The following is a 25,756-nucleotide window of genomic DNA, read 5'->3' on the forward strand; positions in this document are numbered from 1 at the left end:
CTTTGTAATTTCAAGCCATCCTATATATCCTAGGCCCATCTTATGTATCACATGCCATCCTGTGCCATTTCATGTTACCCTCCACCAGTAGGTGCCATCCCAAGCTATCCCATGCATTCCAATCCATCCTGAGCCAACTTGAGGTATTTGGTACTATCCCTTCTAATGCTAGGCTACTGCATAAAGATCTGTATATCTCTGTGCTTTCTGCCTACAGATGTAGATAGCTTCAAGTTCTGCAAATTGCCCTATTTATAATTTTTTTTTAACAAGTTCTTGTTAATTCATTAGCAATTTTCTGCCAAGCAATTTTTTCGTACCAGATTATTTTAATCAGGGTAAATGTGTGCAAGAGAACAGATAAATGCGCTTCGTGCTAATTTTATTCCTAAATTGTCCATGACAGGGAGGGGAAGGTGGTGTTGAAACATTGATCATTTTCTTCTATATAGCCCTAAAATCTGCCATTTGCTTTCTGAATTCTTTACCAAACCCTGAATCTCTCTTTTGTGACTCTGTGTGGACTACTGTCACCTTTTCCTCACGAGTCTGCTGCTGAATGTCTTTTTTTTTTGTTGTTTTGTTGCTACAATCTATCCAAAATTCAGCTGCCTTGTTATAGATCTACAAGATCTCCTTATTTGCTTCTACATTCAGTTCCCAACCTACAGTACTTCATCTCACCTACAACTGTGTTCACTTAGGGGTCCTTTTTTTGTTGTTACATTTGTACCCTGCGCTTTCCCACTCATGGCAGGCTCAATGCGGCTTACGTGGGGCAATGGAGGGTTAAGTGACTTGCCCAGAGTCACAAGGAGCTGCCTGTGCCTAAAGTGGGAATCAAACTCAGTTCCTCAGTTCCCCAGGACCAAAGTCCACCACCCTAACCACTAGGCCACTCCTCCACTGTTGCTACTATTTGAGATTCCACTAGCAACATTCCATGTAGAAGTCGGCCCTTGCAGATCACCAATGTGACTGCGCAGGCTTCTGCTTCTACTACTACTATTTAGCATTTCTATAGCGCTACAAGGCATACGCAGCGCTGCACGTCAGACTCACAGAAACAGAAGCCTGCGCAGCCTTCTACATGGAATGTTGCTAGTGGAATAGCAACATTCCATGTAGAATCTCCAATAGTATCTATTTTTGTTACATTTGTACCCTGCGCTTTCCCACTCATGGCAGGCTCAATGCGGCTTACATGGGGCAACGGAGGGTTAAGTGACTTGCCCAGAGTCACAAGGAGCTGCCTGTGCCTGAAGTGGGAATCGAACTCGGTTCCTCAGTTCCCCAGGACCAAAGTCCACCACCCTAACCACTAGGCCATTCCTCCAACTCCACTTTAACTACGGTCAGCTGAAAAAAATGGCCACCCGCGCTTGTGTAGACATGTGTAATGGCTGCATGCAGGGTCAGGGGCGTAGCCAGATTTTGGGTGGGCCTAGACAAGTGGGTAGGCACATGTTCTCCCCCCCCCCCCTCACCCACCAACTTAAAAAAATATCTCAGCTGGCAGGAAAACACTGCTCTCTACCTTGGCAGTCTGCAGCAGGCAGGCGCTGAAAACTGAGCATGCGCAGTTGCAAGTATCGGCAGCTTAGGAAGCTCAGACTTTTGAAGAGAAGAGCAATGTTTTCAGCATCATCAGGAGGTGGTCTTCAGTTGGTGGAGCTTGGGATCCCCACCAGCTACCACTAAATGTGTGCTGCTGTTGGGTGGGCCTGAGCCCTAAGTGGGTGGGCCCCGGCCCACCTGTGGCTACGCCACTGATGCAGGTCCATTTTTCAGGGCATCTGCAAAAAAAAGGCCTTTTCTTTTTTGGCTGAAAATGGATGTGCGGCAAAATAAAAATGTGTGTGTCCATTTTGGACCTGAGACCTTACAACCACCCACTGACTTACCAGTACCCAGACAGTAATCGTCAGAGCGCGTACAATGCCAATTACTGCCTGGTTAGCACTGCGGCTGTAGTTCCAAATCGATACATTTTGGGTTGCGCATAGGTGCCTACAAGCCTTAGTAAAAGGGTCCCTTTGCAAGGATAGGTAGACCCACAAAGTCTTTCCATTTCCACCAGGCTATTAGAGATATGGGGCCCAATATTCAGAACACAGAAGTTAGCCTGGCTAACTTCTGTGGTCACCACTAAACCCGGATACTCAATGCCGGGCTGTTTCCAGTGACCGGCACTGAATATCCGGTATATTTTTAGCCAGTTAGAAGATAACCGGGTATGTTGATATTCAGACTTAGCCGGTCATCTTCTAACTGGCCAAACATATATTCACACGGTCAAATATAGCTTCTAAAGTGGAGCTGAAAATCAGCAGACAGACAGTTATGTTGGCTGATATAACTGGCTATCTGCTAGCCGTTAACTGGTGATATTCAAGGGGACATAGCTGGCTATCCCCCGCTGAATATCACTGGTTAGCTGGGTATGGGGCATTTAACCGGTCAGGTTCCAATCCTGGCCGGTTAAAAGCTTTTGAATATTGGGGGGAATGATGCAGGAGACTTGGGTGGTCCCAGATTAAAGGTTTAAAGTGACCAAGGCAATGGGTAGGCTTTACTTCTTCTTGCTAAAGGAAGAGCGGGTAAAGCCCCTGAGAATCCCTCAGGTGGCCCATGCTAGTACCAGCAGTTGCCAGGCACATCACGCTTCTGGTGGAAAAGGGGGGGGGGGGGGGGGGGAGGAGCCTTAAGGGAAACAGGATAGGAAGCTGGAGATTTTTTATGTTTACATCTTTTTTTTGTTAAGAAATGGATTGGTTAGAGGGTCAATTGGCTGATATGCAGAGATTGAATAGTATCTAGATTAAGAAGAATTAAAAAGACTGGAGTTTTTGGAAAATCATGAGAAGGCATAATCTTCGCTTTCTGAATTTTCCCAAATCCACATTCATTTCACCATCAAATATGGTAAAGTATCTTTGAGAGATTCTGGGTTTCTTAGAAGAGACTGTCTTTCATGTTGTGAGAACTATATATGTTTCAATGCCTAGTAGAGAAGTTCCTGTGGCAAATTCCCATGAACATACACAAGAAAATCTTATGAACCTGACCAAATTCCTGGCATCACCTTTCGACTTGATTGTGGGAAGAACCACACTTGGAATGCAGTTCTAAGAATGGACTTTAGACCTATAAATGAGCAGTTTTTAGGGTCATATGTTCATATATCTAGATGCACTTAGACTAGACGGAAGGAATTCTTGACTTTAAAATCAAGGGTTCTGGTCAGAGGGGGTACATTCATGCTCAAATTTCCTTGTCGTTGTTTTGTAACTTATATTGGTAATAACTATTTGTTTCTTGACCCAAAGCAGCTCATAGAGTTTCTTGTTGCTAGGGAAATTGGTTCTGCGCCTTGAGTTTTTCCACAGTGTTTATCCTAAACCAGCTGCTGTCTGCTCACTATACTTCTTTTGTTTACATAATTTTGTTTAAATGCCCTTTTTTTTGGTTCCTGAATTGGATACTAAAGGCCTGTATATTTCCTTTATTTGTTTAATTATGTATCTTAATTCTTAAATCATTCTGTATGGAATGTAAAAAAGCACAAACAAAAAATGTTTAAAAAAAAGAAAGAAAACTATTTGGGTAAACCAGGGCAAGTCCTCTCCCAGTTTACAGCCCGATGCTCAGAAGCCAAACTTGGGTGCTGGAGGCCATTAGCGCCAGGCTACCACCCATGTTTGCCAATGCATAATGTTTAGAAGGCCCTTACCATGGCAAAGAGCTCACCAGCTATTAGCGCTACTCGCATGCTAATGTAGGCAAAAGAGATCCTATCGCATTCCCTCTGATGCTCAGAAAGCACACACAAAAACCTAAGCCAGCTCAGAGTTGGCATTAGGTCTGTGAAACTGCCCAGCTGTCCTGTAAACTTTGGTGGATCTGTGGGGCTGAAGCTTGGAGGGAAGGATGGGTGGGTGAGCTCTGCTGCTTCCCAACCACAACGAAGATGCAAGAGTGAAATTTGAATGCACTACCTCCGTTCTATCCAAATCTATTTAATGCATAATCACTGTGGATATTCTGAAAACCTAACCAGCTAGGTAATCTCAAGGAAGGGGTTGAGAACCCCTGACCTAGACTCTTATTTAAATATATTGCCTTAAAAAGAGCATTTCGATATTTAATCTTCTGTTCAAAGCATACTTTTCTTATTATTCCCTTAAGGGAAAGAATAGCCTGGTGGACATTAAGGTTTGCAGCTAGCTGGACCAGAAAATGAAAGTTAGTTTTCTACCAACCACCAGCCTGGTAGAGAGTGCCTATCTCCTCCTCCCCCCCCCCCCCCCCCCCCCAATGCCACACATCCTTTCCTTTTAAATCACAAAACTAATCACAGAAGCTGAAAAAGCAGTTCTATGTTAAAAGGGGCACAGGCTGTGCTCTGCTCCAAGGATGCACCATATAGAACTTAGGTAAATGGTAGTCGCACACCTCAGACGCAGTGTGTTCAAGTTCCTGCCCCACATGCTTTAATCTCACACTAATGCTACAGCCACTACTGGTTTGTTTTTTTTTTTTTAAAGCAGGGCTGGTTAAGAGACCAAGGAGATGGCTGTAGAGGGGGAGGGAGTGAAGTGGGAAAGAAGACATTATTATTTTGATTACAGGCTTCTTTTACAAAGCCGAACAAGCGGCTTCCTCTAATTTGCTGTGTGAGAATCGCCAGCGCGGATTTGTAAAAGAGCAATCCTAACACTAGTCTCCCCACCCTGTCGACACCTTCTCTAGCCTTCTAGAACAGCTCTCCGTGAATTTAAACTACAGGGTACCAGCAGTCCCCACTCAGATCCTTTGAGAACAGCACAAGAGACATCTCAAGTAGCTTTTGATATCAACTTATAACCTACAGATAAAACTCCTGAGAATTAAGAGGATGGTAACTGACATTTCTATTGTTTACATAAAATATTCCCCCCCCCCCCCCCCCCCCCCCGCAATCTATTATGCCAAGAAGCTGGATACTCAAAGCACCTAGTTAACACTGGTGGAAACATTTCTGGAAGATGACTCCAATGTGGGGCAGAGAAATATGCTACAGTATTTGACTACTATAGAAAACAGTGGTGACAAATGACGACACATGATACAAACACTGCAGGAGAAACAAGGAGGCAGAAAGAATTACTCCAATGAATGCTGGATGGGAAAGAGAAAGGCCATAGAAAACAATTTCCTGATGAGTGCAACAAATATGGGATGGATTCTTGAGAGCTAAACTGTGTTTTTGGGTAGAGAGAGAGAGACAATAAATAGTAATAACAATAAAATTCAAAGGTAATAATTGTGAAGAAGCTTATGAATAATTGGATGAAGGCTGAACCGCCAGACTACTGGCATTGGAGAAACAAGTTGTATGAGTTGCTGCTGCAGGAGCGTTGGGTGGTGGGATCCTCCCCAAAGAGAAGAAAGAAATTTCTGGAGATATGGGACGGTTATATCCAATCGCTATCTCCGAGGGCGCAGAGTTTTGTATTAAACAGATTGTGAAGGATTTCCAGGGATTTATTTTTCTTTGGGGGGGGGGGGGGGGGGCGGCAAATTTTGGGTGGGAGGGTGGAGGGAGGGGAGGAAAAAGAGGAAAGGTTTTGTATAAAACCTTGCTGAAACTATAAGGTGCATTGTTATATCTGAAATTGTTTCAAGTTCTACCTGGTTGTTTTGAACCACAATGTTGTACCTGTTTGATTAATAAAAGAAGATTTAAAGTAAATTCAAAGCTAAAAGAAATGTCATGTGCTATGTATAACCCCAATATTTTTATTTATCTAAAACAAATTAGAAAAGAATACTTGACCCACAGTGTGTTGTGAAAGCCTTTAAGGAACAGATTATTTTGGCTATTTAAGAGAAGGCAGGTATAAATGAATATACATAAGGAAACAGCTTCAGAACAGTGAGATTTAAGGGCGGAAGTGGTTTTACCACAAACACCTTGAAGGTCTTCCAGTTTCAGTGGCAAGATTGACTGTCATTCAATAGTACCACATAGTGGCGTAGCAAGGGGGGGCTGCCACCCAGGGCGGGGCGGTTCGCCATTGCACCCCCCCACCGGGTGCAGCACGATGACACCCCCCTCCTCCTGACCCAGCACCTACCCTCCTCCGTGCAACCAGCTCCCTACCTTATCGGAATCCGAGGCGAGGCGCAGCGCCTCGTGCCTATACGTAAAAGAAATGTGGACTGTCTCATCGAACCTTCTCTCGCTCTGTCCCGCCCTTGCGGAAACAGGAAGTTGCGTCAGCGGAGGGTGGGACAGATAGAGCGAGGGAAGGCCCGATGAGACGGTCCACATTTCTTTTATGTGCAGGTGCGAGGCGCTGCGCCTCGGATTCCGATATTTTTTTTAAAGGTAGGGAGCTGGCTGCACGGAGGAGGGTAGGCACTGGGTTGGAGGGGGGGTGTCATCGTGCTGCACCCGGGGGGGGGGGGGAGCTGGCAGGGAGCACCCCCCCTGAGCTGACATCCGGGGCGGACCACACCTTCTGCCCCCCCCCCCCCCCCTGCTATGCCACTGGTACCACAGCTGCACATACTGCTGAAACATCCAGTAACAAAGAACAGCTGCTCAATCTAATAATCATTTAATGAAATATCCATTACATTTTGAATAAAATCCTTGCCTGTACCCTGTATTCCACTGTAGAAATAATTTACACTAGTGGTCCTGCAGTTCTTGGTAGATCATTCCTTCATGGGCTGAAATACCTGGGAGTTGAAGAGATCCATCTCTTGTACTCAAATGATTCTAGGTACTGGAACAGAGAATATGCCTCCTGTTGGTGAACGTCTGTGAGGGTGAGTCCTTTAAGCAGAAAACAGGGAAGAGACCAGGATCAGGGTGTATGTTCACCAAAAGTATTAGACTTGTTTAGGCTTACAACAGCCTTCACATCCCACCCTGACCCAGCCAAGGAACTGAATCGCCAAGGGCAATCATTTGGGGAGCAAAGCTACAAAAGTATAATTAGAAAGTATGTTAGAAAAGTCTGGACAACCACGGAGACCTTTATGGATGACCAGAAAACAATGGCAACTACTGATTTGCCAAGAAACACAAACTGGTGATTACATGACAGATCACTCTGACCTTTCCAATGACAATGTATTTGATTCATCATGAGCAAAAGGAAAAAAAAAAATCAGGAACGTTTGCTGCAAAACCTCTTCTGTACCCTGTGAATTCATCTTTATTGTCCACGTATCCACAGTGCACAGCCAAGCACTACACGGTTTTAGAAAATACAGTTAATCAAATGTAACAGTACAGTTTAATATAGAATTTTTCTGTATATTTTTCTATATCACACAAAATATTGTGCACAGGTAAACTCGTCTACCCTCTCCTGTCAGAAATGCAATGAGAGGGGCCAGTGCTATTTGGAAGTTCACTATGACACCTGAGATGCAGTTCTACAATGTCCAGGAGGTTCTTACTGCAGAACACGCAGCTCCTACAAGCAAGCACAGGATAAGAAAAAGCTCAGAAGCTAGGACCCCTGGAGCTCCTATCATCTCTGTAGTCCTTTACTCCCCCCTCTCAATAACTAACAGAAGCTGACCTCAGCTTTCATTGGTCCTCAGTCCAAAATCTGTATCAGGTTGACAAATTAAAGTATGGGACAAAATATTTCATCTCCAAATTTAAAACTCAAAGTAACCCTCCCCTGTCCCCAAACAGCAATGAGTTTAAGACAGGCACACACCATTCCTATTCTCTGGGAGAATAAAATTATGCCTTCTTATTTCCATAGCTGCTGGTAATGGCTCTGGAAAGAACCAGGGCCTGGAACGTCCATAAGACTGAGGTATATAAGTCTGCTAATGTCATCCTCCACTGGTTTGAAGTGATATTGGAAAAAAAAATGTACAGTTCAAAATAACAGCCTGCCCCCCCCCCCCACCAAATAAATAAAAAACCCACCAAATATTAAAGATTTTGTATGGATGTTAAACCGTTGGAGCCTGTAGATCTCAGCTGCTGTCCTTAGACTGAAAATGTGTTACCAGTCTGAAAATCTTAAATCCAGGAACCAATCGGCCATTGATCAAGTGTAGCTTGATGGCTTTGATTTTATTTTAACCCCATAACCTGATGTTTGCTCCATCTAGTCTAAATGCTAACTAAACCAGTGGTTATCTTCTCTATTGGAACCATGTATTGAATGTAAATGTCCCTTTACCCCAACGAACTACAGCAATAAGCATTACTCATAACTATGCAACAGCTTGAGTTAGGGGCTCAGCTAGTTCTTAATGCTACATATAAGACAGGTGTGGGGAATGTGCTCCTCCTTCCCTGATCACTACATTCTTCAAGCAGGACATTATTCCTGTAGGGGATTCCACATGAACCACAAGCCATTTGCCAACTCTTCTGAGAACTGTTATCAGCACTGGAAGCAGCATCCATTTCAAACACCATTTTAATGTCTCTTAAAAAAAAATTTGATATATTTTTAAAAAAGTTTAAGCAAATAATTTCAGACATGATCAACACAAAACAGATCTGCTGAGCCTTTCTGGAGGTTTGTGGTTTTGTTTCTAGTTCCCAGTAAACAGGGAAGAGAGGAATCGATTTTCATAGGTATGGTCAGTCCCAAAGCCTCATATTGTCCATAGTGCAAAATTCATGTTGCAGTTTTAAGAGCAGGGCAGGATGTGGCTTGTATACATTAGGTGTGCTTGGTTGCTATTGGAGTGGGAATGTTTGGAGTTCCTTAGAAGTTGCCTCTGCCGTCAGCCTCAGTATAGGCGCTTCTCATAACTGTGAAGGAAAGAAGAAAAACAATGGTTTCAACAAATGCACTTATTAACACCAGTCTCTACTAGAGGAGTAGACACTCAGATATACAGCTTTGAAAGGGCAGTAACTCCGGAGATCCTTATTTTAATTTTTCTAGGCACAATTCACTTCCCCTTGTACGGCTCGTCTTGACTAAGTGCCCTGGGGTAGGGATTTTAGATAAAAAAACAGTTTATAGGTTGAAATACTGCCTTGGTAGTACTAGTAATAAAAAGCCATGCCATGCATCTCTGAAATGGCACAAATTCTGGTCTACAAGCAAGCACAGCTCCATGCACCACCACACCCCACAGGTCATGCACTTTGCTACCCTATGCATTCCTACACCTAAATTCATTAAACACAACTTAAAATTTTAAAAGCATAAGATCGTATCTTAAGTGTGTTTTAATCTATTCTTTAATTTTTTTGCATGTGATGTATTATTTTTACAGATGTATTTTTGTACATTGCTTAGTCTATTAAGATATAGCTATATATAAATTTGTAAATAAGTCATTTTACATACAGTGGGGGAAATAAGTATTTGATCCCTTGCTGATTTTGTAAGTTTGCCCACTGACAAAGACATGAGCAGCCCATAATTGAAGGGTAGGTTATTGGTAACAGTGAGAGAGAGCACATCACAAATTAAATCCGGAAAATCACATTGTGGAAAGTATATGAATTTATTTGCATTCTGCAGAGGGAAATAAGTATTTGATCCCCCACCAACCAGTAAGAGATCTGGCCCCTACAGACCAGGTAGATGCTCCAAATCAACTTGTTACCTGCATGACAGACAGCTGTCGGCAATGGTCACCTGTATGAAAGACACCTGTCCACAGACTCAGTGAATCAGTCAGACTCTAACCTCTACAAAATGGCCAAGAGCAAGGAGCTGTCTAAGGATGTCAGGGACAAGATCATACACCTGCACAAGGCTGGAATGGGCTACAAAACCATCAGTAAGACGCTGGGCGAGAAGGAGACAACTGTTGGTGCCATAGTAAGAAAATGGAAGAAGTACAAAATGACTGTTAATCGACAAAGATCTGGGGCGTCACGCAAAATCTCACCTCGTGGGGTATCCTTGATCATGAGGAAGGTTAGAAATCAGCCTACAACTACAAGGGGGGAACTTGTCAATGATCTCAAGGCAGCTGGGACCACTGTCACCACGAAAACCATTGGAAACACATTACGACATAACGGATTGCAATCCTGCAGTGCCCGCAAGGTCCCCCTGCTCCGGAAGGCACATGTGACGGCCCGTCTGAAGTTTGCCAGTGAACACCTGGATGATGCCGAGAGTGATTGGGAGAAGGTGCTGTGGTCAGATGAGACAAAAATTGAGCTCTTTGGCATGAACTCAACTCGCCGTGTTTGGAGGAAGAGAAATGCTGCCTATGACCCAAAGAACACCGTCCCCACTGTCAAGCATGGAGGTGGAAATGTTATGTTTTGGGGGTGTTTCTCTGCTAAGGGCACAGGACTACTTCACCGCATCAATGGGAGAATGGATGGGGCCATGTACCGTACAATTCTGAGTGACAACCTCCTTCCCTCCGCCAGGGCCTTAAAAATGGGTCGTGGCTGGGTCTTCCAGCACGACAATGACCCAAAACATACAGCCAAGGCAACAAAGGAGTGGCTCAGGAAGAAGCACATTAGGGTCATGGAGTGGCCTAGCCAGTCACCAGACCTTAATCCCATTGAAAACTTATGGAGGGAGCTGAAGCTGCGAGTTGCCAAGCGACAGCCCAGAACTCTTAATGATTTAGAGATGATCTGCAAAGAGGAGTGGACCAAAATTCCTCCTGACATGTGTGCAAACCTCATCATCAACTACAGAAGACGTCTGACCGCTGTGCTTGCCAACAAGGGTTTTGCCACCAAGTATTAGGTCTTGTTTGCCAGAGGGATTAAATACTTATTTCCCTCTGCAGAATGCAAATAAATTCATATACTTTCCACAATGTGATTTTCCGGATTTAATTTGTGATGTGCTATCTCTCACTGTTACCAATAACCTACCCTTCAATTATGGGCTGCTCATGTCTTTGTCAGTGGGCAAACTTACAAAATCAGCAAGGGATCAAATACTTATTTCCCCCACTGTATATGCTACCTTTAACCTTATGCTCAAGGTAGTTTTCACAAAACCAATATTAACATAACCTCTGCATTTTTAAAATCTTTCATCCTGCCAAAATTCATGACCCTTGCAGTCTAGTCATGCGAGAGAAAAAAAAACTGTAAAAAGAAATATCTTTTTAGAATTATCTATAGTCTGTTTTTTTTATTTATCTGGATACAGTTTCTTAAATTTAAGTTCAGAACAGATCACAATATCTTGACTTGAAACATGGCCAACATATAAACACAAATTGAAAGGTCACAATCTATCATACAACATTACTACATATTAACTCATACATCTGTTTACAAACACAAAACTTCACAAAAATATCCCAAAAATATTTCAATTTGCATTCTGTTCTATTCCAATGATTTATATTGCCTAAATTTCACAAGAATTCAAGGCGGATTACAAAATAAGAAATCAACATTAGTTGAGAAGTACAACATAAAACTACATTTAAAAGTGTTCAATCTTAAAAACCACTTTAGTCTTCAAAAATGTAGAAAAAGGTACATTTTCAAAGCTTTACAGAATATTATGTAAAATGAAACAAGTCTAATCTGTGAAGGAATATCATTCCAAACTTTAGCATCTTGATAAAAGAGATTAAGTGTTCCAAGACTTATTTATAACGAATCTTCTTCATATTTGGATAAACCAATTTTAGCACAGTGGTTGGCCAAAAATCAAGACGTTTAACAGAAAAGACAAGTAACTGGAATAGTGAATTAGAATTTGCACCATGCAAAGACTTAAATAGATATGCTATTTTAAACCGAATTCAAACCTTGACAGGCAATCAATGTATCTCAAAGGAGAGGCGCTCTCAAATTCAAAATACAAACCATCAAAAACATCAACACAAAACTAAAATGTAAAAACTCCCGGGCAATAACAAGCTCACCAACAGAATAAAACAGCCAGGTCTTTAAGAGCTTACCAAAAGAGAAAGCTAAGTTAATTCCCTAGAAAATCTCTTCCACAATAATAGAACAGTCAAGAAATATATTTATTTCATAATGCCACTAACCTGGAATGCACAGAAAGTAATATGTGGACATTAGGATGTACGTCCTCACATATGTGTAACATCTGACAGTGTCCAGCGCAGGTTTTTCAAGTTAACTCCTGCACTGCAATAGTGCATAGAGCCTTAGTTCCTAAATAGATTATTTAGAAGAAAACTTGCAGGAGGGGGAAGTAGGCTGGGTAAGCGAGTACTTGACTCCTGCTCTCCATGGACAGCAAATAATTTGGGTTTCTCGGAGGACAAGCACGATTAAGGCTTCACAAGTGGGATGCCCTAGCTAACAGGTTGCTTTTTAACAAAAAAAACAAAACAAAAAAAAATGGAGAGGGGGTGATCAGAAAAGAGATTGTAAGCTCTTTTTGAGCAGGGACTGTCTTTTCTTCATGTTCAATTGTGAAGCGCTGCATACGACTGGTAGCGCTATAGAAATGATTTATTAGTAGTAGATTGGAGGCAGGGAGGGTAAAGGGATTCAACACCATCTCATTACCATTGAGCCAATCACTTCTATGGAGGTGATATGGGATCCTAAGTTATCATTTGCATCTTAAAGATAGTTAATAGCTCATGTTCCTTTCTTAGGAAAATTTGACCCTTGAAGCAGTTCTTTAGATAAGCCACTAAGATATTACTTCATGCTTTAGTAATTAACCAAATTGATTACTTTAATTCCTTGTTTGTGGGGTGTCCACTTTACCAGATAAAATATTTGCAGTTGATCCCAACAGCCTTTTTATACCAGGATTCCTCATTATTTGCAGCTGCCTTTTACCCCCTATTATCTTCACCAGCAAGTTTTCTAGTTATCCCTTCATATTCTAGATTGAAGCTTCACACTTCTAGCCACATGGCTTTTATCAGTGTCGCTCCTACACTATGGAATTCTCTCCCCTTGGAATTGAGGCACTGGTCTCATATCAGAAATATAAAACAGGCCTTAAAACCTGGCTTTTTAGACAGTCCTTCAATATTGTTGACCTAATGGTTTATTTAATTTACCACCCCTCCTGAAAGCATTACAAGCGGTTCACAAAAAATTCAAACAAAAAGAAGGAAAGGAACATTAATAGGAAAGTGAAACAGTTACAATCTAAAGAGGGGGGGGGAAAAAAAAAAAGAAATCCTAATTAAAAAATGTAAATTCATGGTGCTGCTCCAATTGTAGCATGATCCCCAAAAGCATGATAAAATAAAGTCTTTAGGGTTGTTCAAAACTGTATGATAATTCTAGACAGACTATAGGGAGGGCACAATACGATAGGATGAACTGCCCCGAGTCATATCAAGTATGGTATTCTGTGGAGAGGGAATGTGTAGTTGACGGTCACTGAAGGAGTGCAGAAGCCTAAGAGGTGCATAGGGTACAATCGAGATAGCCTAGGTAAGAAGTAATACCAGAATGAAGAGCTTTAAAAGTTATAACAAGAGACTTAAATTGAACTTGGTACAGAATAGGCAACCAGTAGTGATGAATAAAAAGCACTTACATGGTCAAAGCGCTTGGCTAATGTGATAGTTCAAATAGCTGTGTTTTATATGTTTGAAGTCGGCAGAATGTTGAAGCAGGTAATCCAGAGTAACATTATAATAATCTAGGTGAGGAGTGAGTGCATAAAGAGTCAATTGAAAATTGTCCAGAAAAGGTTGCACAATATGAAATTGACAAAAAAAAAAAAAAAAGGGGGGGGGGGGGGAACACAACAGGTCTTTGCAAGGGTAGAGATCTGCTCACTGAATGAGAGTTCTTGGTCAATAATGATACCTAAAGGAACTATTTTGATCAGCAAACCATTTATACTTGGTGCCACACTGTTATCATTAAAAGATTTAATAGGAACTAGTTTACATTTGGGCTAATTTTCGAAAGAAAAGGATGCCCATTTTTTAACATAAATCGGAAGATGGGCGTCCTTCTCACAGGGTTGTCCAAATCGGTATAATCGAAAGCCAATTTTGGACGTCCCCAACTGCTTTCCATCGCAGGGATGGTCAAAATTCAAGGGGGCATTATCAGAGGTGTAGTGAAGGAGGGACTTGGGCGTGCCTAACACTTGGATGTCCTCGACCAATTGAAAGGTACAAGGACATCCCTGACTAACACTTGGACGACTTTACCTGGTTGTGTTTTTCTTACGACCAAGGCACAAAAAGGTGCCCAAAATGACCAGATGACCACCGGAGAGAATCCCCTCCCCTTACTCCCCCCCAGTGATCACTAACCCCCCTCCCACCCTCAAAAAATATCTTTCAAAATATTGATGGCCAGCCTCTAATGTCATACTCAGGTCCATCACAGCAGTATCCAGGTCCCTGGAGCAGTTTTAGTGGGTGCAGGTAGCAGGATGACATGTGAAGGTGGAAGTACAGTCAAACGACTTATGACAACTGATGCTTGCGAGGAAAGGAATAGGAAAAGATCAAATATATACTAAAAAACTCAGATATAACATAATGAATTAACGTTAAGACATGGGCTACCAATATTGTACCTTAAGCAAGGGTGATATACGATCAAATTTGACTGCTACATTCTGCACCAGTATGCAAATATGATCATTCTACTACTGAATTTAAACAATTGCTCTCCACTGAAAAATTTCTTTCTATATCTACAGGAACTAATTGAGCATCAGCAGTAGACAAGTATGCCCAACCCCAAGATCATGCCAATGGAGAAGGATAAATGTTTAAACAAATAGCTCTTAAGACAGATCTCTGGAACAATGTTATTTCAGATTCCCATATCCTACCATGCGATGTTCCACAATCAGCCCTGAAAGTATGTTATTTCAAAACAGAATCAGCAAGTCTGAAAATAATAAGAAACAGCATAAGGAATGGCAAGTCAAATAAAAAACGCTGATAAGGAAGGCAAAGAAGGACTTTGAGAAAAAGACTGCGTTGGGAGGCAAAAACATACTAAAACGTTTTTTAAAGGTATATTAAAAAGTAAGAAGCCAGCAAAAGAAAGTTGGACTGCTAGATGACAGAGAGGTAAAAGGAGCACTCAGGGAAGACAAAGCCATAGCAGAGAGATTAAATGAATTCTTTGCTTCGGTCTTCACCGAGGAAGATTCTGGAGAGATACTGGTACCAGAAATGGTATTCAAAGCTGACGAGTCAGAGAAACTGAATGAAATATCTATAAACATGGAAGATGTAATACAGTAATTTCACAAATTGAAGAGTAGCAAATTGCCTGGACTGGATGGCATTCATCCCAGAGTACTGATAGAACTGAAAAATGAACTTGCAGAACTATTGTTAGCAACACGTAATTTATCTTTTTTTATTTATCACTTTTTACAGTTTAATTCAAGTACAATTCTTGAAATCAGAAAAGATGACTATTAGTCATTTATAATATAAAGGAAATACTTAGAACAGTCTAAATTAAGCAAAAACATGATCTATTTCTCATCTTTAGTCCACAATGTAGAGGCAATACTAAACTATACATCAGGAAAATTATATTAATATCAACTAAGGAAAAGGTGGCAAAGCAGAAGATCCAAGTGTTAAACTCTACGGTGTAGAAGTTATTACAGGTCCTGGTAGCGAGACGGGTGAGCCAGCTAACTTGGATTAAAAAAAAAAAAAAAAAAGAGTTCAATTGTTTAGAATCATAAAATATATATTTAACAGAATTTAACTTTATAACACATTTGCATGGGAAGTTTAATCAAAACAACGCGCCCAATCGCAATGCTTTTGGGCGAAGTTTAAGGAATTCTTGTCTTTTCTTCTGCGTTACCTTCGAGACGTCTGGATACATTCTTATTTTATAACCTAGGAAATTCTGTTCTCTATGTAGAAAATATTGCTTTAGTATCCAGTCTCTGTCAGGTTGTAGAATAAATGTAACTTTGAGTGTTGCTGCCGTAAGACCCACCATATCATCTTCTATCATTTGTGTCAAGTTTATATCCCCAGTTTCTGCTGGGTGTATTACTCTTTCTACTTGCTCGGAATCTCTCTTCAAAAAAGGTGTTATATAAAATATCTTTGAAATAGGAGGATATGACTGTTTGGGTACTTCCAATACTTCTGTAAGGTACTTTTTAAAGGTAATAAGAGGTGATATTGACAGCTGCTTTGGAAAATTTAACAGTCTAAGTGTGTTTGAACGTTGATAATTTTCAAGCATTTCAACCTTATTTTGTAAATACAAATTTTCCTTAATCAGGTTAATTTGCAGCTGTTGGCAGCCTTGTATAGCTTTAGAATTATTTTCATTGTCTTTACTCAGAGTTTCCATCTTTTGATCCAAAGAAGGTAGTTTTCCAGACAAGGACTCAATCTGTTGATTAACAAATGTGAGTTTCAAACCAAAAGAAGCTTCTAGACAAACTAGAGCTTCCCAAATTGATTCTAAAGTTATCTCTTTTGGTTTTTGGGGTAATGAGGACTTACTTGGTAAGCCTCAGACAATTGGATTCTTCGGTAGCTGGCTCGCTCCTATCGCCAGGTTTTCTCCAGACACTCTCCCCTTGTTCACCCGCTGATACAATTGCAGGGACCATCGGCGTCTGTGATCCCGTAGCAGCGCCCGTGCCAGGAGACCCCGTTGACGTCCGAGCGTCTTGAGTCTCCTGAGTTGCTTCTGGGGTTTCCGCCGGCATCAGGGGAGGATTACGCTCTTCGGGGCTCCATGATATTTCAGCTTCACGCCGCGAAGATGGGAGACCTCTCTCCATATTCAGCGGCAGCGAAGGCAACGCTTCCGAAATCACACTCGGTACCATGAAGTGGTCCAAAGTTCCAAGAGGATATAGATTGCACCACCGGGCAGGTACGTTGTCTGCCTCTTCTTTTGGGCATCAGGAAATCAAAATTCAAGGTAAATCGGAATATAAGACAGGAGCTACTTCACTTGCGACTTACTCGGCCGCCATCTTGCCTCATACGTAATTTATCTTTAAAATCAAGCATGATACCAGAAGATTGGAGGGTGGCCAATGTAATGCCGATTGTTTAAAAAGGTTCTAGAGATGACCTGGGAAATTATAGACAGCTGAGCCTGACGTTGGTGCTGGGCAAAATGGTAGAGTATTATAAAGAACAACGTTACAGAACATACTCAAAAGCACGGATTAATGACACAAAGTCAACATGGATTTAGTGAATGGAAACCTTCCCTCACCAATCTAATACATTTCTTTGAAAGGGTGAACAAACATGTGGATAAAGGTGAGCTGGTCGATACTGTGTATCTGGATTTTCAAAAGGCATTTGACAAAGTACCTCATGAAAGACTCCAGAGGAAATTGGAGAGTCATAGGAGGTAGTGTTCTATTGTGGATTAAAAACTGGTTAAAAGATAGAAAACAGAGAGAAGGGTTAAATGGTCAGTATTCTCAATGGAGAAAAGTAAATAGTGGGGTTCCCCAGGGGTCTGTGTTGGGACTGCCACTTTTTAACTTATTTATAAATTATCTAAAGATGGGAGTAACTAGTGAAGTAATTAAATTTGCTGACAATACAAAGTTATTCAAAGTTGTTAAATCTCAAGAGGATTGTGAAACATTACAAGAGGACCTTGCAAGACTGGGCATCCAAATAGCAGATGACGTTTAATGTGAGCAAGTGCAAAGTGATGCATGTGGGAAAGAGGAACCTAAACTATAGCTATGTAATACAAGGTTCCACATTAGGAATCACCGACCAGGAAAATAATCTAGGTGTCACTGATGATACGTTGAAACCCTCTGCTCATTGTGCGGCGGTGGCTAACAAAGCAAATAGAATGTAAGGTATTATTAGAAAAGGAAAAAAACAATTATGGCGTTATAATGCCTTTGTATGGCTCCACAGTGTGACCGCACCTCGAATATTGTGTGCAAATTCTGGTCACCACATCTCAAAAACGATATAGCGGAATTAGAAAGTATAGAGAAGGGCGACGAAAATGATAAAGGAGATGAGACGACTTCCCTATGAGGAAAGGCTAAAGTGGCTAGGGCTCTTCAGCTTGGAGAAAAAATGGCTGAGGAGAGATATGACAGAGGTCTATAAAATAATGAGTGGAGTGGAACATATAGATGTGAATCGATTGTTTACTCTTTCCAAAAACACCAGGACTACGGGGCACGCAATGAAGCAACAAGGTAGTACATTTAAAACAAATTGGAGAAAATATTTCTTCACGCAACATGTAACTAATCTCTGGAATTCTTTGCCAGAGAATGTAGTAAAAGCAGTTAGATTAGTGGGGTTTAAAAAAAGATTTGGATAACATCCTAAAAGAAAAGTCCATAAGACATTATTAAAATGGACTTGGGGAAAATCTACTGCTTATTTCTAGGATAACCAGCATAAAATGTATTGTACTGTTTTGGGATCTTACCAGGTACTTGTAATCTGGATTGGCCATTGTTGAAAACAGGATGCTGGGCTTGATGGACCTTCGGTCTGTCCCAGTACGACAATACTTATGTTATGTACTTAAATCTAAACTTCTCATGTCCATCTGCTGGCAAGGGGACATTGCATTTGTATCCCACATTTTCCCACCTATTTGCGGACATAACCCACTCATCTGGACTGGTATGACATGGATAAGGAATCACCCTATATATTTGAGAGGTTACCTTGTTTCTTTTTAAACTTGGTTTTGCAGCTATTGTGTTGTGACATTTATCTGGTGTTCAATGTTCAACTGCAACCCTTTTTTGTTATTTCATATTTGTATTTTTGTTATTTTATTGTAATGTTTGTGTATTTTTGTACGTTTGTTTTTATTATGTGTGATTATGATTAATTTTACATTGCTTTGGGCAGTCCTTTTTTGAGGCCTGGAAAGCAGTTTATAGAAACACTAAAATAAAGAAACATATAGTCCTGTGTGACAAAGGATTACCATACTTTTCTGGCATGTTGAAGGTGCTTGGGTTTTGTCCTTCACAGGACATACACTGAGATGATTGAAATACATAACCCCCTTCCACAACTTACTGCATTAAACTTCCAATAATCTTGTCAGATCTCTGCTTTTACACAATAACTAACCAAAGGGTAAGAAGGTTGCTATGTTAACCGGAAGCACCAAGGGACCATCACCTGCTCCTCTATCTGGTGTTAATGGTCTGCTCTAGATCTGGGCCTTCTCGCAGAAATTCCAGCAGCAGGTTCACAATGACTGAGTGAAGAAAACTGCATAAATGCCCCTCTTACCACCCCCCCCCCCAAAAAAAAGAAATTCCCACTTTTACTTACATGATAGAAATGTATAGCTAGGAGGATGAAGGCATGGACAGAAAGAAAATAGACCAATTACAAGGTGATTCTGCTTGAATGAAATAGATAAACTATCACTACAAAAAAAAAAAAGGAAGATAAAGCAACTCTTTAAACCCAAACAAAAACATATTTATTTAAGGTCAAGATCAAGAATGGGTTTTGATAATATGAAGATGGAAAAGGTTTTTAACCAGAATTGTCTTTCTTCTAACATTAATCTTTTATCTGAAATATTAGAGATTTACCATACACAAGACAAAGGAGTCTGCAGAGGACTGGCAGACATATGCCTAGGTCTAATACATCTGGAAAGGTAGGTCCCTGTTCTAGTTCTGCTTCCACCATTTACTATATACCCTTTTGGGAGGGGGTGGAAGGGACGTTCCTTTAGATGGTATCTTGGTGGACAACATGTGCCATAACAATGCTCTATGTCTATTACATTTATACTATGCACAGAGTATAAGGAGACATGTTCTGAGACCATATTACAAAATCAGGTCAGACACTGCCACACTTTGCTAGTTATGAGTGGAACACCTTCTGGGTCAAGTAACTCTACAAATCATGCGTGTTACGACACCGACCTAGAATCTAAAGACTCCAATAAAAGCGGTCACATTCAGTGGATCCATTTCCAACCCAGCTTAAGAGAATCCCGCCTTTTTTTTTTTTTAAGGTAAATAATACTCTTTAGTCAAAGGAAGAAGATTTTCTGGAGGAACATTCAAAGCTTCCAATAAATCTCTCCAACAAATCACCAGGAGACACCAATGGCAACCTGTGGTAAATTTGCAAGACAGATGAAGACTGCAACTCCTAGTAGAATTTTCTAGATTATCCACTTTAGTATTCAAGAATGAAAAACCTTTAGCCATAACAGATTGAAACAGCTGAATAGATTCCAGTCTTTTCCACTTTTCAACTCAAGGCTTAACTTGCTCTAGATCGAGTGAATTTTGCTCCAATTTATGTTCCATTTGCTACAGCTTCTGGGTCAGATCATTAATATGAGGTACCTTGCACTCTACCGATGTCCATCTCAGTCCCCACTCAACCTCCCACCATCTGTGAAGTGGCCTGCATCCCTCAATGTTCTGCTACCATGTCACTGTCACCAAAATCTGACCATGGGGCCTCCTGGTCAGCTCTAGCATCTCCTGAGCAAGCTAAGATAGTCTACTCTCTCACCTCTGCATCTTCTGTGATCATGCACTGGGGTGCAGGGCTGCTGGTACTGGCATCTGCATCTAAGGTTGAGGTGCTCTCTGATCCAGGCTTAAAGATATCAATCCCAAAAGATCTTGTGTCCTCTTAAATCCAGAAGCGTCTGAAGCAGGCTCAGACTGAATCTTCCTTCTTCAGTTCCCACACAGCCGAGGTAAGTATTCATCGAGCCCAATGGAGGCGTACCAACAGGTGCAAGGCCAGTTCTTCCCTTTCTGTTTGCCCATCACAAGCTAAAAATAGGAGGGAAAAGCAAGCCATGCAGCCACCATCTTGGGTCCTCGGTCTTATTACATATTGAACAGACATGACCTCATTGTGTTTGGTCAATCTCAACTCTCATTTTGGCAATTTCAGGTTAAGTTTGCCTTTTCCCTTTCTGGAAAAGAATCCCTATCACCTCACTCTAATAGTGCACAGCATGTTATATTCTGAAAGGTGAATTCAAATCTCCAAACACGGGCTGCTAGCCTTTTAAGTCTTTTATGTTCTTATGCCCCAAACCAGTGGAGTGGGTGCGCGCCCCATTCTCATGTATCTGCATGACTCCTGATTCTGGTGATAGCTCTCTAGATCCTGACTCAGGGAAATAACCCACTGACATTCATAAAAGTTAAGTTATTGCAACCACCAACCCATTCTATCAGCATACTCCCAACTTCCCCCTTCCTGTGATCATCAGCATAATGTCCCAACAAAACACATCTTAAATCAATCTCTAGTACAGTTCAAGGGACAATGAAACACAAACTCTTCTGCTCCTTATGGTTCACATGAAAGACACTTTGATGTTGGCTTTTAGCAAAGCACATTAGTGTGAATGGTGGTCTTAGGCCCACCTTTTTTATGAGTGGCATCGGCTTGCAGCAATAATGCCATCTGGTAAGGGGGCAGGGCCTTGGGTACCTCCAGCAAACCAGAAGGCAGATATACTATACACTTTTCTTTTCTTTATATGCACTACAAAGTTTACATTCAAAGAACAAACTTATGTATGACAATGGTGAAAAATCAGCAAACGTATAACCATCAATGAGAGATTAAAAAAAAAAAAAAGAAAATGGAAAAATTCTCTATTAATTAGTCCACAGATAGTCTGAGCCAAGATACAAGGAAATAAATACCATAAACTTTTACCGCTTTGTCAAATCCTGATAACCCATCCCTCCCTCCACTCATCTCCCCTTCAGATTACTGGAATGCTCTTATAAGGAGAAATTAGGCCTTACATGCTCATTTACTTTCCTTTAGTCGCGCCAAACCATGCCCCTTTAAGTGGGTATATGGGGGAGATGGGGGAGAGATGGTGCTGTGGACGCCTACACACCTCAGAATTTCTATTGGCAAAGCAATGGTGAACAACCCAGGAACAGATTCCTCTACAGAGCCACACATAGAACTGTAACATCCAGAACGAGACCCAGGAACTACCTGACTCTGGGAAAGGAGCTGTCCTGCCAACACGACTTGTCCAACCAACTCAGTTTCTTTTTTTTGGTCTTTGCATTCTTGTCCTTTTCACTTTTGTTTTTGTTGTTTTTACAGACACCAAGAAAACTTCCGTCTTCTGCTACACACAAGGACAGACTGCAACCAAATGAGGGAAGGGGCATGGTCTGGAGCAACTAAATGAAAGTAAATTAGCAAGTAAGGCCTATTTTCTTCTTCCTTGGTGTCTAGCTCCAGACTATGCCCTATGAGTGGGAAGTACCAAAACAGTACTCACCGAGGGCAGGAAACAGCCAACCCCCACTCCAGAACTGTTACCCCAAAGGCAGCCTCTCCATGAGCTTGGACATCAATGGCAGTGCTTAACAAAGGCATAAAGGGACGACCGGTAACTACTCTGCATTGTCCACGACTGGAATCAATGCGTGCTCCCTTCCATGAGGTAGCCTGTGCCTGCATAGAGTACACACACAAGTTCGAAGGAGCATCCTGGCCACCGAGCAAACAAGTAAAGGAGATGGCTTCCCTTCAAGGCAGCCTTGCCCCTCCGCCAACTGGCAAAGACGACAAAAAGATGATCCGAAAGCTGAAACTCCACCTTCCCGTGCAAATAACAGCGAAGTGTTCAACAGAGATCACCTCCAGCATCCCGCTTGGAGAACACCAGGAGTGAAATGGTCTGGTTAATATGAAACAGAGAAACCACCTTAGGCAAAAAGGATGGAACCAGACACAAAACCAAACCACATGTTCCTCGAAAGACAAAAAGAAAGGCTCCTGACAGGAAAGGGCCTGAAGCTCCGAGACACGCTGAGCAGACATAGTGAAACGCAGAAAAAATACTTTGAGGAAAAGATCTTTCAAGGTTGCTGACTGCAGAGGCTCAAAAGGAGGACACAGCAACGCTAACACCACCAAATTGTGGACCCAAGGAGAAATGATGGATTGCACGGGCAGGCACAATTGACAAACTCCTTGAAAAAAGCACACGACATCCTGATGTCTGAAGAGGGAATGAACCTTGACAGGACCCTGAAAGACCACAAGGGCTGCCATCTGCATCTTCAATGACGAAAGGGCCAACCCCGTCTGCAACCAATCCTGGAGGAACTGCAAAACCTCCCAAGGCAACACCCCATGGTCCGAACACCAGTCCTCAAATATGTGCCCTAACCAGACATTGGCCAGCGAGGTGGAACACTTTCTCGTACTCAAGAGGGTAGAAATGACAGTAGAGGAATAACCGAGCTTCAACAGCCATGCACGTTCAAGATCCGTGCCATAAGTGAGAATCAAACCGCATCTGGCATGGCCACAGGACTCTGAAGCAACAGAGGGGCTGGTCAACCAACAGCCGCACCAGGTCCCTATACTACAGAAAACTAGGCTGGTCTGGCGTGACAAGGACCACTTGGACCCCCGTGAGCCTCTATCTGCTGAAGAACACGACCTACCAGGGGCCAAGGGGGAAACATATACAGCAGCCCACGATGTGGCCACGGTTGGGTAAGAGCATCAAGGCCCTCCGATATCAGCTCCCTCTAGTGACTGAAGAACCACACTGCCTTGGTAGTCTTGGCCATGAGATCCATAATTGGAGTCCCCCAACTGCGGATCACGCCTCCGTGGAGGGACTATTCCCCCGGATCCAGAAGGGACCGAATGAGGAAATTTGCATGCACATTCGAAGCACTGGCCACAAGTTGCACCGAGATCTGTAGGAGGTGAGTATCCACCGAGGAGAACAACTCTGTCGCCTCGAGTGCCAAATCCTAACTCCTGGTTCCCCCTGACGGTTCACACACACCATCGCTGTGGCATTGTCGGAGAGAATCTGGATCGCCTTGCCTTCTAGCAGGGGCTGAAATGCCTCCAGAGCCAGACAAATGGCCCTAGTTTCCAGACGATTGATAGACAATCGAGACTCCTCCGGGGATCAACTGTCCTGTGCCAGCTGATTGAGGCGGACCGAGAAGGCAGGCACCTGTCATCACCAGGACCCAGTCTGGAGCCTCCAGAGGCATGCTAGCGAACAGCCGAGTTGGGTCCAATCACCAGAGCAGACTGTCCTGAAATGGGTGGGGCAAAGGTAGCAGTGTCTGAAGGTCCCCAGACATCGGCGACCAGTGGGAAAGCAAGTACTGCTGTAGTGAGTGCATGTGAGCCCTCGCTCAAGGAACCACTTCGATTGTTGTTGCCATGGACCCGAGCACCTGCAAGATGCCCCACGTAGGTGGAGGATGCCAACCCATCAGCCCCTGTATTTGCATGTGAAGCTTCTGCATCTGGGCCCAAGGCAGAAAAAAACTTGTCCACCGCTATACTGAACCACATGCTCAGGTACTCCATGAACTGGGTGGGCTGCAGTCAACTCTTGGTCATGTTGACCACCCACCCGAGATGCTGCAACAAGGACACCACCTGGGCTGTGACCCACAAGCTCTCCTTGTAAGAACTGGCTTGGATCAACCAACCGTACAGGTAGGACCAGCACCCCCTCCAGAGGTAGGCTGCCACCATCACTTTGATAAACATCCTGGGCGCTGTGGCTAACCTAAAAGAAGAGCTCAGAATGGGTAATGAAGGCCCAGAATCGCAAGAACTTGTGATGATCTGGATATACAAGAATGTGGATGTAGGCCTCAGAGAGGTCAAAATGCTGTGAGAAACTCACCCTTACGCTTCGCTACAATGACCTATCTCAGGGTCTCCATGAAGATCAAGACCTGGAGAGCCCTGTTGATGCCCTTTAGGCATCACAAAATAGATGGAATACCTGCCAGGACCTCTCTTGCAGCGGAACCAGCTCGATGGCTTGCAACTCCAACAGGCAGTGCAACGTCTCCCGAACTGCCACCGCCTTCATCTGCAAGCCACATGGGGAAAGAAGAAATTGTTCCCACAGAGGGTGACAGAACTCCAGAAGATAACCGATGCACAACAGGTCTAAGATCCACTTGTTAGACATGATATAGACCCACCTCTGGTAGAAATGCTGCAAATAACCCCCAACGGGAGGCCCCAGAGGACCTGAGCATCCCATCACAGCCTCCATGATATCCCCCATGAAAGGCCTGAAAAAGGTTGGGGCCGAGTCCAACCTTTCCCCCAAGCAGTCCCAGTAAAATTGGAGAAACAGGAATGCTGGACCTCCGAAGATTGACTACGGGATGCGCTGAGAGGAGACTAACAAGACCGAAGCTCCAGCAAACGTAGCATTTTGGACTCACCCAAGTCCTTTACCGCTTCTCGAGATCATCCTCAAAAAAAGGAGGAAAGGGCAACTGGCTGAGGCAGACCTTGGATGCCACCTCTGCCACCCACTGACAGAGCCACAAAAATCAACGCTCCACCACAGAAACCACCAAATTCTTAGCTGAGGCCTGGACCAAATCATAATGGACACTGGACAATAGCCGTACCCATCTCCAAATTAGCAAAATCCTCTCCGACGCCTCCACTGGAGCATCTAGATTCTTGGCCTAATGAAAACAAACCCTCACCACATAAACACCATAAAATGGCAGCCTGCAAGGCAAATGCGGACACTTCAAAGAAGCGCTTCCAGGCGCCAATCCTGCGAATCCTTGAGAGCCGGTCCACTTTCCATGGGCACCATCGTCTTCTTGGTCACTGCCGTAACTAAGGCATCAACCTTGGACACCCAAAAATGGTCCTGCTCCTCCGGTGGCAAGTGACACAACTGAGCCATCGCCTGTGCTGTGCGCAACAGAACATCTAGCTGCTGCCACTGAGCCTCTACAAGCTCCTTAATATCCTCATTGTATGGGAACCCCTTAAGAGGCTGGAGGGTACCCTTGAGAACAAGATCCCATTTACAGGGGAGCCATGGGTTTCT

At 42.8% G+C, this 25,756-nt stretch overlaps 1 protein-coding gene across 1 annotated transcript in view; it reads right to left on the reverse strand.

The window, feature by feature from the left end:
• Positions 1-6,627: 6,627 nt before the first annotated feature.
• IMPDH1 (inosine monophosphate dehydrogenase 1) overlaps positions 6,628-25,756 on the reverse strand; it is a 143,125-nt gene continuing 123,996 nt past the window's right edge. Inside the window, exon 16 of the mRNA XM_030215972.1 lies at positions 6,628-8,788. Within this exon, the coding sequence (XP_030071832.1) occupies positions 8,767-8,788 (22 nt within the window). The 3' untranslated portion in view covers positions 6,628-8,766. The remainder of the gene's footprint in view (positions 8,789-25,756) is intronic.

The sequence above is a fragment of the Microcaecilia unicolor genome, chromosome 10 (genome assembly GCF_901765095.1).
Source record: "Microcaecilia unicolor chromosome 10, aMicUni1.1, whole genome shotgun sequence".
Taxonomy (NCBI): Eukaryota; Metazoa; Chordata; class Amphibia; order Gymnophiona; family Siphonopidae; genus Microcaecilia; species Microcaecilia unicolor.